This window comes from Coturnix japonica, chromosome 1, assembly GCF_001577835.2.
Source record: "Coturnix japonica isolate 7356 chromosome 1, Coturnix japonica 2.1, whole genome shotgun sequence".
Classification (NCBI taxonomy): Eukaryota; Metazoa; Chordata; class Aves; order Galliformes; family Phasianidae; genus Coturnix; species Coturnix japonica.
In genome coordinates this window covers 67,352,897-67,369,506 of record NC_029516.1, presented here as the reverse complement: position 1 = coordinate 67,369,506, position 16,610 = coordinate 67,352,897, and the positions used below count along the sequence as shown (strand labels likewise).

At 43.8% G+C, this 16,610-nt stretch overlaps 1 protein-coding gene and 1 long non-coding RNA gene across 2 annotated transcripts; one reads left to right on the top strand and one right to left on the bottom strand.

Annotated features, from left to right (window-relative positions):
* Nucleotides 1-555: 555 nt before the first annotated feature.
* Nucleotides 556-6,250, bottom strand: LOC107318056 (potassium voltage-gated channel subfamily A member 6-like). Its single transcript, XM_015871411.2, is given in 2 exon segments — nt 556-5,658; nt 5,660-6,250. Coding segments are annotated over 2 exon segments (1,854 nt in total). The 5' UTR covers nt 5,731-6,250; the 3' UTR covers nt 556-3,875.
* A 2,858-nt stretch (nt 6,251-9,108) lies between these two features.
* On the top strand, nt 9,109-16,610 carry LOC107317884. The gene is made up of 4 exons (XR_001557073.2): nt 9,109-9,195; nt 14,113-14,300; nt 15,211-15,298; nt 16,453-16,610. It is a non-coding gene; the product is annotated as an uncharacterized LOC107317884 (long non-coding RNA).

Here is a 16,610-nt window from a genome sequence, read left to right as displayed (position 1 = left end):
AGTTATATGTCTCACATCTTTTTTTGTATTTATTTATTTATTTTTTTGGTCAGAGTCTGCATGCCCAGCCATGTACAACGCTGGCAGAAAGAACAACCTATTCTTGAGAGGTACGGCTCCTGCCTGGCAGGGGCAAAGGGAAGGAACCAGCACAAGGAATTTTCTGACGTCAGCAGAGCACGGCTCATGCTGCCTCCTGAACTCGTGTTTAACCTGAGCTTTTTATATCTTTCTTTGGGAAGCTTGTATCAGCTGATACACTTCTGCATAAAATAATCCCAAACATGGACATTCTACTAGGAGACAGCAACAGCCTCGATACATCCCTCTTAACAGGTTCTTCTGCTAGCTTAGTGCACTTGCAAGGACAACATAAAACTGAAAGCCAGTCCCCTGCATTCAGAAGAATATTTCATTGTACACTTCTGCATAAAATAATCCCAAACATGGACATTCTACTAGGAGACAGCAACAGCCTCGATACATCCCTCTTAACAGGTTCTTCTGCTAGCTCAGTGCACTTGCAAGGATAACATAAAACTGAAAGCCAGTCCCTTGCATTCAGAAGAATATTTCATTGTACTGAATCTGATACACAACTAAGAACAACAATAGCATTTTGCAGAATTAATTCAGAGACCGAGACAACTTTTTACACAAAATCAACAGAGATCCCACCTTGCAGTGGGATTACTCCTACTGCTGTACCAGTATTACTGACCCACAAGTTACATGCTTCAAGAGATGCAGAACAAAACCCAAAGCCCAGAAATTCAGATAAATTTGTCTCAGTTCCAATGAACCAAAAAAATCACTGGGCACTTACAGGCATCCATGGAGGTAGCCTGGAAGTCACATTCTGCTCTCTTTATTCAGGCAAGCTCCTCTCATCTACAGAGCCATCACTATACCACACTATACATGGTCTCCCAGGCTGATCTGCAGTAACAAATGGCATCAGTGCAATGTCTGTGCACTGACCTAAGGGGAGTCCTTTGTACATTAGAAAACTTTGAGAAGATAATGGGTCTCTGGAGATATGCAGCAGTTAGGACTTACACAAACAACTTCTACCATATGATCAGGACCCAGAAGAGAAGAGTCACAATAAAAGCACTCTAGGCATGGAGCCAAATCTCAGGACAGTGGAAGATAAGCAGGGTAACAAAGATGCAAACAGATCCCACCTCTCTACCCTGCCAGCTTAGGTGATATTAAAGGACACGTCCTTAGCAATCTCAGCCCTATGTTTGAAAAGCATGATATATGCATATACATAAAACATATCTTATATATTTTGCACCTTGTTATTACATCTGTTTTGTGGACTATTCAGTGGAAAAGAATTGTTTGGATGGTCACAGGATTGTGGACAACGGATCTATGTCCAGGTAGAGGCCAATGATGAGTAGTGTCCAACAGGGGCCTGACTTGGGACCAGTGCTCTTTAACATCCTTCTCAGTGACATATACAGTGGGATTGAGTGTACCATTAGCAAGTTTGCTGATGACACCACACTGAGTGGTGCAGGTGATATGACAGAAGGAAGAGATGCCATACAGAGGGACCTGGCCAGGCTTCAAAATTGGGCCCACAAGAATATAATGAGGTTCTACAAGGTCAGGTGCAACACTCTGCACTTGGATCAGGATAATCCCAGATACGTGTACAGACATGGAAAAGAACTCCTTGAGAGCAGCCCTGTAGAGAAGAACTTGGGGATCCTGGTGGACAAAAAGCTGGATGTGAGCCAGCAGTGTGTGCTTGCAGCCCAGAAGGCCAACAGTACCCTGAGCTGCATCAAAAGAGGGATGGCCATCAGGGCAAAGGAGGCGATTATACCCTTTACTCTGTCCTTGTGAGGCCTCATCTGGAGTTCTGCATCTAGCCTGGGACTCCCAGCACAAGAAAGTTCTGGAGTTACAGCAGCAGATCCAGAGGAGGGTCATGAAGATGATCAAGGGTCTGGAGCACCTCTATCACAAAGAAAAAACAGAGGGAGCTGGGCTTATTTAAGTTGGAGAGGTCCTGGGAAAACTTCACTGTGGCATGTAGGGGAGGCTATAAGCAGGAGGGAGACTGGCTTTTACATGGTCTGATAGTGACAGAACAAAAAGGAGGAACTTTCAATTAAAAGAGGGGAAAGATTTAAGTTAGATGTTAGGAAAAAAATCTTTACTCAGAGGGTGGTAAGGTGCTGGTGCCCAGAGAAGTTGTGGATGCTCCATCCTTGCTGGATTTCAAAGCCAGATTGGATGGGATGCTGAGCAGTCTGACCCAGTGGCTGGCAGCCCTGTCCATGGCATGGGTGATGGTATTTGATTATCTTAAAGTCCCTCCAACCTAAGCCATTCTATAGTTCTATAGTACCATGATTCTGCCTGCCTTTGCTTTCATACACATGCACACATATGAATGCAGAACATACATTCATATTTAAAAACAAAACCAATACATGTATTTGCATGAAAGTTTACCAATTGAATCTAAAAGTATTTGTTTCTCCTTTTTAAAATTGGGAATAGACAGAGAAAAATGTGATCTGGGATGAAATACATGCATCTTAAAATGTAATTCTCTGGTCCCTTGACAAGCCCAGCAATGCAGGCCAAGGAATGTATTTTGCATTGCTACTGTAAGTTGCACACATAAAACCTAGTGCATGAAAAAATCATTTCTGTGCCTTCAACTTCAGAAATACCCAGAACTGGCTGAATCAGTAATAAAGCAAAAAATACCTCTTCAAGGTTACCTCTTTTTCCTCTCATTTTAAGGTTCTGGTGTATGCTATTGAGTTTCTGCAGATGTCATAGGGAAGCTGGTGTAAGAGCCAGCCTCTAATGCCAATACAATTACCCAGGGATAATTTATGACTGTGACCCACAGTATCAGCAGAATTTTCACGCAGCACAGGTGGTTGAGTTTTTTGGCAATGTCAACAAAATACCAGCATGCAAACTTTCCTCAGCTACAGAAACACTTCAACAAAAACACAGTGAAGTCAACTGTGTTCACATGCCTGAATACAGAACTGGGCTGCTGAAGCATGAAGTACTTCTCACTAAACACTTGTGGAGATAAATTGAGGAGATAACAAAACAATTTTCTCAAAAGTGAGAAAGCACCACTACAAAGGTTAACTTGGAACTATAAAAGCCAATTAACATCAGGACACTGGCACAAACAAGATCAAAACACAGAGAATCTTCAACAAGCCTGTCAAACTATTTATGCCCACTGACGATAAATACATATATGAAGTAGCAAAGTGCTTTTAGATCTATGCAACTTTTTGGAAACACAAAACAAGAGGATCTTCTGTAAGCCAAGTGTCACAAAGAAGAAAAGAATCTGTTTGCCAAGTTTTCCCTACAGAACTCACAGTGAGGCTAGCTAAAGCATTTCTATTATTCAAAAGCAATAGCGTGGCAGGCGTGACTGATCCCACAGCCAAGGGCACCAAGCTGGCACAGGAACCAAGGGTACAGCTTGTGCCAAATGTTCATAGCCCCTTTAACTACTTACTCCCTGCAGAAGCCTTCAGATGAAGTTGTTGCAAGGACTTCTTTGCTAGTGGAGTAGAAAGGTTAGCCTTCTAAGATAGAATTGGATTACACTGGACTTTAAAAAAAAAAAAAAAAAAAAAGACATCCATGAGGGAGCAGGGAATGACAGCTAGTACTCCACAGAATAAAGCAAGAACACAGTAACGAGAAACAGCAAATCAGGACAGAAGAGCCCATTATCACAATGACTCCGTTTACGGCATCACAGTTCACAGTCTGGTATGCAAATGCTGAATACAACTGCTAGTGGGAAGACGGCTGTGCAGCAGCTTGCAGCTCTGTGCCTGGACCCAGGATAACAAAACCGATCATACTTCTGTCAGCATTTTCTTCTCTTTATAACCCGGATTACCAGGGGGAATGAAGTTGGAATATTTCATGGACTCCAGGTCTTCCACTTCCAAAAATTCAGATTTGCTGAGAGACTGATTACTGTCCCCCTTCTTGGGCTCAGAGAAGGGTGACTGCTGCTGGCCACAGGTGACATGGGTGTACTGGCACTGCTCTTCATTATCAGTCTCTCGATGGTAAAAGTAGTTGAAGTTGGACACAATGACAGGCACAGGCAGAGCAATGGTGAGCACGCCTGCAATGGCACACAAGGAACCCACAATCTTGCCACCAATTGTCATGGGATACATGTCCCCATAGCCCACAGTGGTCATGGACACCACTGCCCACCAAAAAGCATCAGGAATGCTGGTGAACAGTGAGTCAGGGTCATCGGTCTCTGCAAAGTATACAGCACTAGAAAAGAGGATCACCCCAATAAAGAGGAAGAAGATGAGGAGACCTAGCTCCCTCATGCTGGCCTGGAGAGTCTTCCCCAAGATCTGTAGCCCTTTGGAGTGCCTGGAGAGCTTGAAGATCCTGAAGACCCTGACCAGTCGGATGACTCTGAGGATGGCCAAGGACATGGCTTGTTGCTGGCCCCCATTGTTGCTGCTGCTCCCAGACTGCTGCTTCTGCTGCTGCTGCTGGGCCAGCTCTGTGCCAAGGGTTATGAAGTAGGGGATGATTGCCACAATGTCAATGATATTCATAATGTTGCGAGAGAAGTCAGGCTTGCTGGGGCAAGTGAAGAAACGCACAAGAAGCTCAAAGGAGAACCAGATGATGCACAGTGTCTCGATGAGGAAAAAAGGGTCAGTGAAGAAAGGCCCAGCACCAGCAGTGGGTTTTGGAGGCTGCGGGGTCCCACTTGGCAGTGGTGGTGGCAGCAGTATGTCATCATCAAGCACAGCAGGCTCCCCGAAGCCAGGCTGGGTAACCTTGGGCTCCTGGCGAAACTCAGGCAGGGTCTCTAGGCAGAAGATGACAATGGAAATGAGGATCACCAGCACAGAGACAATGGCAATGGCACGGGCTGGTCCAGAGCTCTCAGGGTATTCAAAGAGCAGCCAGACTTGGCGCTGGAAGTGGTGCTCGGGCAGGGGCTTTTCCTCCTCCTGAATGAAACCCTCATCCTCCCGGAAGGTCTCGATGGCCTCCTGGCCCAGCTGGTAGAAACGGATCTCCTCCAGGAAGATGTCGAGGGGCACATGGACCGGTCGCCGCAGCCGCCCTCCAGATTGGTAGTAGTAAAGGATGGCGTCGAAGCTCGGTCGGTTGCGGTCGAAGAAGTACTCGTTGCGGAGAGGGTCGAAGTAATGAACCCGGCGGCTTGGGTCGCCCAGCAACGTATCGGGAAAGATGGAGAGGGTCCGCAGCTGCGTCTCGAAGCGCAGCCCGGAGATGTTGATCACTAGCCGCTCGCTGCTGCAGCAGCCGCCGCCTCCCTGCTCCTCACTCGTCGCCTCCGTCTCGCCACCGCCCGCCTGCGGGGCCGCCAGCGCCAGCGGCTCCTCCGCCCGCATGCCGCCGCTCTGCTTGCACCCCCACTTCTTCTCCTTCAGCGGGCAGCGCCGCCCGTCATCCGCACGCCGCCGCCGAGCCGCCCACCGCCCCGCCTGTTGCGCCTTTCCAGCTCTGCGCCTGCCCGGCGGCTCGCCCGGCCGCCCCTCCTTCTGCCCCGGTCCTATTCCCGGTCCCGGTGCTGGTGCCGTCGCCGATGTGCTCAGCGCTGTGCGGCGGATCTGCCTTCCCCGCCGGGCGCACACACACACGGGAAGGGGAGCGAGACAGCGAACTACGGGCTTGATTGATCCGTGTCACAACCGGCATCTGAAACCAAGCGGTAACTCACAATGGTTCGCTTTGCCCTTCTGAAAACTGAGCTAATAGGTAACGTTGCCTCCATCCTTCCCGGGACAAAAGTCTTTGAAAACCCTTTGTTGGGTGCTAAATATTAATCATAATCCATCCCCCAAAACAAACAAACAAAAAACACCAAGCTTTTATCATCATAGTATCCAGTGTCTTTGCTGGCTGCAAACCATATGCATATAGCCTATACTCTCTTAGCAGCTTGGATACTGAAGCAAAATATTTTCCTATTTACTCCTCCTACTAAGTAGCTGCTAATACTCAGTTAATTCATGTCTTGGACTTTCTGACCAGCTCATGGTGGCTGTCTTGTTTGTCTCTGTCCTCAGGAGGGAGGTGAATATAATCTAAATGCTACTTAATCCATTTTCCTTTCTCGCTCAGTAGCACTGAAGATGGCTGCTGCAAAAGGAAGCATGTTTTTTCATTTCTATGAACATGTCTGACACAGAAAGAAGCATACTATTTTTTTTCATATTATACAAAAATATTGTATGGGAAGCAGATGAAAAATACTTTGTTGAAGAATATACCTTTAAAAAATCGATGTTTACCATTATAATAGAAAAATGGATCTTGCTGACATTCCTTTTTCAATTATTGTAATAAATAATTTGTTCACATGTTTGAATTATGATGATGATTTATTCCTTCACGGGTCTGACAACTAAGAAATAATTTTAAAAACAGCTTTTGGGAGGGATGAACAAACTCCTGGGGTTTATAGGAGGATACAGGGCATGCCTATGTTGCAATAATTGCTATGAACCTGCAAGAGGTTTGAACCAGTGATCTTCAGTAACACAGAAGACAGTGCGGAGCTCCTCAGCAGTTTGCAGTGTGATTTGCTGGCCCACACAGGCAGTTCAAACTGCCACAACTCTGATTCTTGCAGTACTTGAGCCAGCAGTGTTGTAGATAGCTCTGATGCCTGTACATGGTGTGCAGACACATCCAGCCATGTCTTCTTGCTCTTCTTGGCTGCTGCCACAGTCCATCTTAGAGCACACACCCCGTATTTGCTCCTGAAAGCCCTTAGGAAGTGAAGCCATTTTGTCTCCAAGTACTTGGGTCATCCCTCATACTCAGTGTCAATTCTACAAGCTTTTACAACATTCGACTAAACCCTTTCTAGCACTGTCTGTTCCCTAACTGCTCAAGTCAGTGCTGCTTGCACAGCCACACCCCTCACTTCTATATTAAGAGGCTGTGCCAGCTGTCACTGTTCAGCCTCCATGAACCATCTTGCTGGGACAGCATCTTGCAATAGCACACAACTTGCTGGAGAAGGACAGGAGGAAGAGATCCAGAGCTGCCAGAGGAAGTTCAGCAAGGTCAAGTGCTGGGTCCTGCACTTTGGCCACAATAACCCCATGCAGTGCTGTAGGCTTGGGTTTGAGTGGCTGGATGACTGTGAAGACAAGTGGTGTCGGTTGATGCTCAGCTGAACATGAGCTGAATGTATGCCCAGGTGGCCAAGAGGGCCAACAGCATCCTGGCCAGATCATTCCCCTGTACTCAGCACTGGTGAGGCCGCACCTCAAGTATTGTATTCAGTTTTGGGTCCCTCACTGCAAGAAAGACATCAAGGCCCTGGAACATGTCCAGAGAAGGGCAACAAAGCTGGTGAGGGGTCTGGAGCACAAGTCTTATGAGGAGCAGCTCAGGGAGCTGGGATTGTTTAGCCTGGAGAAGAGGAAGCTCAGGGGAGACCTCATTGCACTCTACAACTTCCTGAAGGGAGGTTGTGATGAGGAGGGTCTTGGCCTCTTCTGCCAGGCAACAAACGGGCCCCAAGGAAAGAGCCACAAGTTGTGCCAGAGGAGTTTAGATTAGGCATAAGGAAAAACTTTTTCTCTCAGAGAGTGGTCAGGCACTGGAATGGCTGCCCAGGGAGGTGGTGGAGTCTCCATCCCTGGCAGTGTTCAAGAGATGTCTGGATGAGGAGTTACAAGATATGGTTTAGTGGCTTGGGGTGGCAATGGTAACTGGAGGACAGTTGGACTAGATGATCTTGTAGGTCCTTTCCAACCTTGTGATTCTGTGACTCTCAGGAGACAAGATGTATTCTCCATAAAGCAACACAGCAACTTCATAACTCTCTCTGCTAAGTGTTTTGGCTGCTATGTCTGGGGCCAGCACCCCAAGATTAGTGCCAGCTAAAGATACACTAAACTGCTCTCTGAGCTGGTGGCTATATTCACATCTCTAGGCTCAGCTAGGGCTGTTTGCTTAGGTTCAAAAGTTAAGGACGACTACATCCTCCCCCAGGACATAGCAGTCAAGAATCATGAGGTGCACAAATTGATCTTCACAGATCCATGGGAGAACTTGATGCTGGTTCTAGCATAGCAAAACACCTGGTTCTGACTTTCATCCCAACACAGAATCGGGAGGAGCATTGCCCCCTGGAGCCTGGCCCTGATAGGCACCCATCAATTTGTTGCATGCAGTTCAGCTTCAGCAAGCCAAACAGTTCCTGGGTTGTCTTGTGGATCACTGAACATGATTCAGCATTTTCGATAACCATATGAATTTCTTTTAGAGCTCTTTCACTGAATTTCAAGTACTCAGCACTGGATCCACCACAAAATCATAGATACTTAGCATTTTCTCACAAAATCCAGATTACTCCAAAACTGAGACATCCAATAAGGGTATCAAGGTTTGTATCAAGATACATGCAACTTCTTCTCTACTTCACTTTCTATGGTTTCTGGATATTCCATCTTCTCCCAGATGTTTCAGTTTCCAGTCTGGGTATCTCCTGCTCACCTGACTGAAGAGGGACTCCTCTTCCCACATTCATGTGCTCTTGGCAGTCATGGAGCATCTCCTCCCTTTTATCCTACTAGTTTCTTCATTTATTTGCAGGTCTGTGGCCCTAGGTATCAAGGTCAGTATAATTTTCTTATCCTTCTTGTAGAAACCCTGTTGAAACTGGGCCCCATGCAATAAGCACTGCAGACAATGAGTAACTGCCCAACTCAGTAGAAGAAGACACAAAACGGAAAACAACAGCCTACTTCCTTGAATACAGAGGAATTGTCTTGGGCTGCGCGTACATAGATCACTCTGGCAGTAATGTCTCGTATTTACTTCCATGCAAACTTGATGCTATGAGTAATAGCCTGGCCGTACAAAGGTCTTCCCCCGTCATTGTTCCATATAACCTATTTGCCTACCAAACACTTGTATGGGAAATCACAGCCTGAACCTCTGATTAATCAGCTGAGGCAAGTGTTGGGTCAGCTGTGGGAGCACAGGTGAGAGTAATCTAGCTGTGCTCCCGGAAGGGGTGGAGCTCGACTCCACCTCCTCTATGACCTCATATAAGGGCTGACCACCACTAAGGCAGCATATCTTGGAGATTGTTCCCTAGTGGAGATTGCCCCAGCTTTTCCAGCCAAGGCATTGATATCAGTGAGTTTTTCTTTTATGAATAACCTTTGGAATATTTGCCATCTTCATATTATTTGACCTTACAACACTACACCTGTCTGTGCTCCTCCCATTGACTGAAAATCCACATCAGTGCTGTGTCTCTCAACCCTAGATCTTCCCTGGGGTGTAGCATCTTCACTATGTTTTCTTTGAGGGAAGTGCCATGGTTTAATAATTTTGTAATTTTGCTATCAGTATTCCACATCATAACATCATATAAAGCATGAATAATTTTACTGAATCTGCAACTTACAGAAGAAGACTGCATCTCCCAGAGAACAACACGATAGGTCACGGGACCTGGACTCTATATTATCTTGGTCGCAGGCTAGACTGACGACTTTTCGAGTTCTGGCTTTCAGGGGAGTGTGTGGGAGCCTTCACAGTTTTGCCTATATTTCACAGTAGGCCTCTCGGTTACGGGACTCATTCTCTCTCCTATTTTGCTTAATTTGTTAGCTCAATTTTCAATTATATTGTGTTATCCTGTATTTCGATGTAGTATTTAGTAAATAAGTGTGCCTCCTTAGATTGTTGCCGCTGTTTTCTTTTCCTAATTAATTTTTTTTTTTTTCCTTTCGGCCTAGGGCCCCTGTGGGGCCCACGGCCCCTGTCACGGACACAGGTGGATTTTTAGTTTAAACCGTGACAGGGAAGGAACTCTGTAAGGGATGTCTTTCTATCTTCCTCAGCAGATATTGCTAGAATGACTGTAGGCAAAACAAGTTATGCAAAAGAGGCAGAGGAGGAAGGCAATGCTTCTCCCTAGAACTACAGCTTTATTTCTTCTCACTCTTCCTGTCCATCCCTATCCCACCTGTGAAGGGGGAGGGGGAAAAAAGGCCTTTCTGCAGCAGCTCTGCCTAACTACTCTTCAGAAGTATTTTTCCTTGCCCCTAGAATGAGGTGAGGAGAAATGATGTCTAGAGCTCCTTTGGTCACAAAGGAAAATGTCACTACTGATGAAGATAAACTTGTCAAGGCTATGTTCCTGCTTACATCTCAGGCTCTATCTGCCTTCATTCCACTCCATAAGTTTCTACACCTACTCCTCCTCCGCTCCTGGAAGAATTTGGTCTCAGTGCGAAAAAAATCCTCAGTGATTTTGGTGGGAAATAGATCTGAGTATATTTCTTCAATGATGGCAAAAAGCATGTTGTGACATCAGAACAACTTCCCTGCAAAATTTTCCATCTCTGCTCAGAAAGTAGAAGAGCTTTGCAACAAGATGAATGCAGTAACTTTTGATAGGCAAAGCAGAACATTTTCCACTAGCTTTGTTTCAGAGTCAGCCAAATAATCTTCTCTTTGTTTCAAACCAGCCCAATGTTGAAAACCAACATAAAAAAAATGCGCTTTGAGCAGTCTTAGGAATGAAGAGAAACCGTTCAGCAGGAGCAATAAGGATCAGACTCTAAGAATGGTACATGCATAGTGCTTACTGACATAATTTCAGGACCTTATGTCACTGAACACAGACACTAAGCCCAATTAAAACTCGGCAAAGGAACCTGATGTACCAAAATACAGTATACAGACTAATTCACATATTCCTTGCATCTTAATGGCTGTAAAGAACAGAAATTACTTTCCCTCCTTTTGACCACTGAAAGAAGATGGTCTTTGAATATGAAGCAATGAGAAACAAATACAAGCACCAGTGTTGTATCATGAGCCATCTCTTGCCTTGGATGAAAACTGCTGAAAGTCAGCACAGCAGTGCAGAGAAGCTGGTTAAAAACCACAGTGGCCACTGATAAGGTGAAGGTTACATGTGTGGCAGGGATTATTACTTGAAAATAATCTCCATTCACTCATGGTCTTTCTGGAAACTACTTGCAGAGAAACACTCCTTGCAGAGCTTGTCTGCAGCACTGATATCTTATTATCTTACTGGAGTACCATCAACCTGGGACATTCAGGAAAAGTTCCTCAGCAGAGAAGGAGGAGTTTCAGGATCAACAGGAATGAAAGAAAAAAAGATTACTACTAATCCTGGAGTGGAAACAAATTCTAGATATGCTGTTTGGTACCTAACCCCCAATTAAAACAAGCGTTTAAGCTCTGTGTGCAACTCAGTGCTGTGAATCACATTTTTTTTCTCATGACATCTCTCCTATTGGAACTGTCTCATCTACCTATACCCAACAATTTCTTAATGGCTGCCAAGCCAACCCTCAGCTCCACAGACAGCATCTTAAGTGAGGAGAAATAACAGCAGCACCGCTCTTTTTAAAAACTGAACTGCCTAAATAGGCAAAAGTTGCCTGCAAATAAAACATGGGCCTTCTTGAATCATCCCTCAGAGTTTAATGAAATATGCATACAGTTCACCTTGCATATTCCTGCTGGGACAGGCTTGCTGTGAAGATGTCAGCACCCAGTGTGTTATGGTTGCAACGGACAAATACTACGCAATCTTGTACTCATGAAAATCCTTATATAGTCATTTAGGTGCTACTGCTAGGACAAGCATGGGAGCAACTGCACTTAGCCCGTGGAATCCTGCTAGTCTCCTTAAGTTAGCACAAAGGCAGTAAGGCTATTCCAGCACATCAGTATTTGTGGAACTACACTCTAACTTTCAATACTTTCTTTTCTGATGTGCCATGTCACAAAACACTGTTTCAGCACGAGGGATGTGCCCATAAATGTGTTAAAAAAAAATCCTATATTAAATTGTTGATTCTGGCTTCTTCAGAAGATGGGGAAGGAAGGACAGTGAATAACTGTGTTGGTTGGTCACCCACAGGTTTGAATCACAACAGGACATTCTGCTGTATTACTGTAATAACAGCAATATACTGAAAAACTTTTTGACCTGTGCATGAGAGTCATGGAATCATAGAATCCTTAGTGTTGGAAGGAACTTTTGTGTGTCATCTAGTCCAGCTCCCCAGCAATGAATGGGGAAATCCACAGCTAGATCAGGTTGCTCAGAGACCAGATTAGCCTGGCCTTAAAGTTATCCAGGGACAGGGATTCCACCACATTTCTGGGCAACCAGTTTTAGGTCCTCACCACCCTCAATGTAAAAGACATTTTACTAAAGTCCAACCTAAATCTCAAGTCTTTTAGCTTGAAACTATTTCCCTTGCTAAAGAGTCTGCCACCTTCTTTCTCCCCTTTAGATACTGAAAGACCACTATTAGGTCACCTCAGAGCCTTCTCTTCTCCAGGCTAAATAGCCCCAGCTCTCCAGCCTGTCCTCATAGGAAGGATGTGCCATCCCCTGGACTAATTTTGTGTCTCTCCTCAGGACACATTCCAACTGGTCTATATCTTTCCCATACTGAGGTTACCACATCTGGATGCTATACTCTTGGTGATGCCTCACCAGCACAGAATAGAGGAGCAGGGTCGCCTCCCTTGACCTGCTGGCCACGCTTCTTTTGATGCAGCTGAGGATATGGTTGGTTTTCTGGGCTACAGGCGCTTACTGCTTGGTCATGTCCAGCTCGCCACACACCACATTTGGAATACCCAAATGCTAACACATTCTGCTTCTACCTAGCTTTATGTTGGCTTTGTGACAATGCTTTAGCCATGCTGACCTGATTTATATTTTTCAGTCTCACACACAGTATTCAGTCCACCTCTCCTTATTTCTGACCCTTGGTTCCCCTGCAGGCTGCCTCGTAATTCAAGGCATAAAGATACGATGACAAAGCCCAGAGCTCAGTTACTTCACAGTACACCGAGAGCCCAGTGAAAGCACCATGGAGATAAGAGTCTGACATCAACTTTTCACAGCTAGTCCAATAGCAGTAAATTTATGCAGGTGTTATTTTTTCAACCCTTGAATTTCTATCAGTGGCCAAAATATTGAAACAGCAGAACATAGACTGGAGATGAAAGGAGTTTGCCAGTAACATGGCTTACCTAGATGTGTATCAGTTCTCTGAGCACAGAATTGATTTGGATGCTAGCTGCTCACAGCTACCCAACACTGAAATCTTAGCTTTGATTCTAGCAAGGTCATTTAAAAACAAAATGTATTTTCACTGGCATAATTAATGACAGAGAATTTGTATGCTTTGCTGATGTTTCTTGCTTTATAGTCTCTCAACAGAACATTAGAAAACATGTGGCAACTATGTGTAAACTTATCCAAACCACACTGGTAGATTCAGATATATCAGTTGCCATACTACATGCTGCTAAGAAGATATGCCTTGTCGACTGTTCATTTCTGAGTTATGCAGAAAATTGCAAACAGATCTAGTTGAGACAGAATGGTGTAGAAATAAAGCAGTATCAAGCTGCACACACTAGTCCTGCCTCAATCAGATTAATTCCTCTGACCTTTTACACTTGACCAAATCATAACCCCAAGGAACACTGCATGCTTGTCTGCCACTTTTTCTTAATTCTCTGCAGTAGAAATACAGTGATGAAAATCTTTACTTACTACATGCATGCCATTAAGGCTATGTGGCTTTATTTATGTATTCCCTTGTTTTCCCAGTCTACTTCTAAGGAGAATTTGCCTGCAGCTCTTAGTAGGAACCATGAGACTGAGCACCAGGGTCCTGTGCTTCTCTACTTTTCCCCTTCCCAGTTTCTGGCTGAGCATTGCACGTAGGGAGATGAGAAGAGTGTCTGAGTTTCACTGTTCCTCTGAAACTAGAACCTTCAGAGCACACAACCAAGGACCCTTGTCTCCAGTCATCCTAGAGGAGAGGGGGAGAGGGGCAGAGACAGAGCAGGGAAAGCTTTCTCCTTATAAAATCTCAGTGTCTAACAGTAAGCGTTTTCAATTGGAAAACTGTTCTTGCAGAAGATTCCCAGCTAGCCCCATTTGAAATGTCAATTCTAGATACTGGAAGGAGTACCATCTTCATTGTTTCAGAGAAAGGATGCTTGATTCCTATTTCTTTATCTTTTAATTAACAGGAGAACCAGTGAAGAAATTTCAATAAAGAGTTACTCCATTTCTTCCTAAGTACTATTGATTATCCTGGAATAAACCTACAGAAATTTGAGAGCAGCGTCAGGATTATTGTGAGTCAAGATCATGGTAACTGAGGGCCAAGAGAGTCACAGAGTGCTGGCAAACACTATTCCATCTCAGGACAATACCTGTATGTAGAATTTGACTCTAGATCATAAAAAATAACGGACTAGACTCTTAACAGACATAAATTTAAATAAAAAATATAGCCAAGGTAGCTGTTGAAAGTCTGACAGAGGGCCCTGGAAAAGCCACAACAGCTATTCTTTTCAAAGGTATTTCAATGGGTAGAGTTCTGAAAACCTAAACACTTCTCTGTGTTGGTGTTTGTGTTCTTCAAAATCATATCAGTGAATATAATCTATATAAAATCAGAGGCATAGACTAATATTGCAATTCAGATAATTGTTTGAGGAAGAAAAAGTACAAATGATCATGACAAGTATTTCTTTCTCTGCTGTTGTGAAGTGATTGCCATTAACTGCAAATGCTGAACCAGACCAGAGAACTCCATAAGGATTTCCAAGCACTATGCACTGCCAAAACATCTCATTGATTTCTTAGGAAACATATTGATGTCTCAACAGGGAGTTAAAAAAAGGGGGGAGGGAGGCTTTTTTCTCCCTGTGTTATGTTCAGTTAGATTGAGCACTGAAATTTTGCTGGGACTGTCTACATGTCCATTTTTGAAGGGACTAGTTGGAAATTATTGTTTCATGTTTCAGAAACGTATTTCACCTAAACTTGTTGACTTAAGGATTGCTTTACTTTGTCCAGATAAGACAGTTACTAAAACCAAATAACTGTTATTTTTACACATCCATAGGTGTAGTGTGCATATTTACCTACACATATTTGGTGGCATGTCTGTGCTTACCTGCAGAATTATTCAATGGTCATAAAAATGCATATCCTTGTAAGTAAAATATGTACCCCTGTAAATTTATGTGAGAAAATGTATTGGAATAATTTAGGAGGTTAGTGCATGGTGCTAAAAAGTTCATTGTTCTCTCTTCATTGATCACTTTTCTGTTTAACAGTTTCAGACATCAAAAAGCAAATTATGAGCAAAACCAGTGAAGGCTGGAAGGTTTATTTTAAGACAGGAGGTCAAAACCAGGCTGCAGAGTAAGGCGACCTCACATTTGCTATTGAGTGCAAAGTTTAAAATACTTGTTTCAAAAGAAATAGGTCTGGGTGGCTTAAATATAATTCCATAATTTACTCACAGAAAAATATCTCATTGGGCTTTAAATTCAGACTTTTGTGAATGAGTAGTCACATTTTGGTGATGGAGGCATACTCAGCAATACCTGTATTAACACTGGTATTTTCTCCAGACTCATGTCAATAAGAAAAGATATTTTCCTATGAATTATGCTGCTTTGGAACGAGTCAGTCTTAGTAGGGTACCCCTTTTGTACAATAAATAAACAAGTTGAGTGGCTTTCCCAAAGACACAAAGCAAGTCAGTAGCACAGCAAATCCAAGCTAAAGTTATCTTTGTTATTCTCTGATGCTCTAAATAAACTCTTATCCTTATGCTGCAGTGTGCTCTCACACTCAGTCACACAGAGCACATTCTTTCAGCTGCCTCTTGGTATTCTCTGATGCAGCATTCAGCTAAGGGATGCCTACCTAGTACCTGCCTGCACTTACACTAACAACAGCCAGAAGAAATTCATTTGAAATGAACAGAGCAGTCTAAGTGCAGAACATAGGGAAAGCAAGATCAGGTCAAGATGTTCTTTGAAGGATAAAGGCAACAATATATTCTGAAACTTAGTTCCCATTTCACAACAGTCATTTGGGAAGAAAGTGAAGCCTCCAAGACTATGCAATTCACAGAGCTTTAGAGACACAAGAGTGTGCGAGAATACCAAACACACATTCATAATTAATACACATTTGTAATTTTATTTATGTTTATTTTGGTCCTGTGCACAATGAGAAGGTTATCATATGACTCAGATCAGCCCAAGAGCTGTGCTGGTATAATTAATACTATGCATCCTGGGAAGATATAAGATTGTCAAATGATCATGATACAGCCATATATAATTCACTTCTATTCCTGAAATAATTTTCTTGACCAAGTTTGAGAAGGGAGGGAACATTATTTTGTACTAGTGGCAAAGCACAGATGTAGATTTCTAAGCAGCACCTCCTTAACATTTTGTCATCAATTAGATGAAACAAGCTGTAGGAAGAGGATAAAAAAATTGATAACAGTTTTTTGTGTCATTTAAGTTCAAAGCAAAAGCTCTGTGTTTTCTCCACAGAAACAGAATAGGACTTTTGGATGTCAGGGAAGGAGTGGGCTAAGACATCAACATAAGAAAGGTGACCCAGGGAGGACATCAAGGAAATCTGAACCAGATGCATTGCTTTGAACATAGGCCCATAGAAGATCCAGTCAAAACGTTTCAGCTGTTATTAT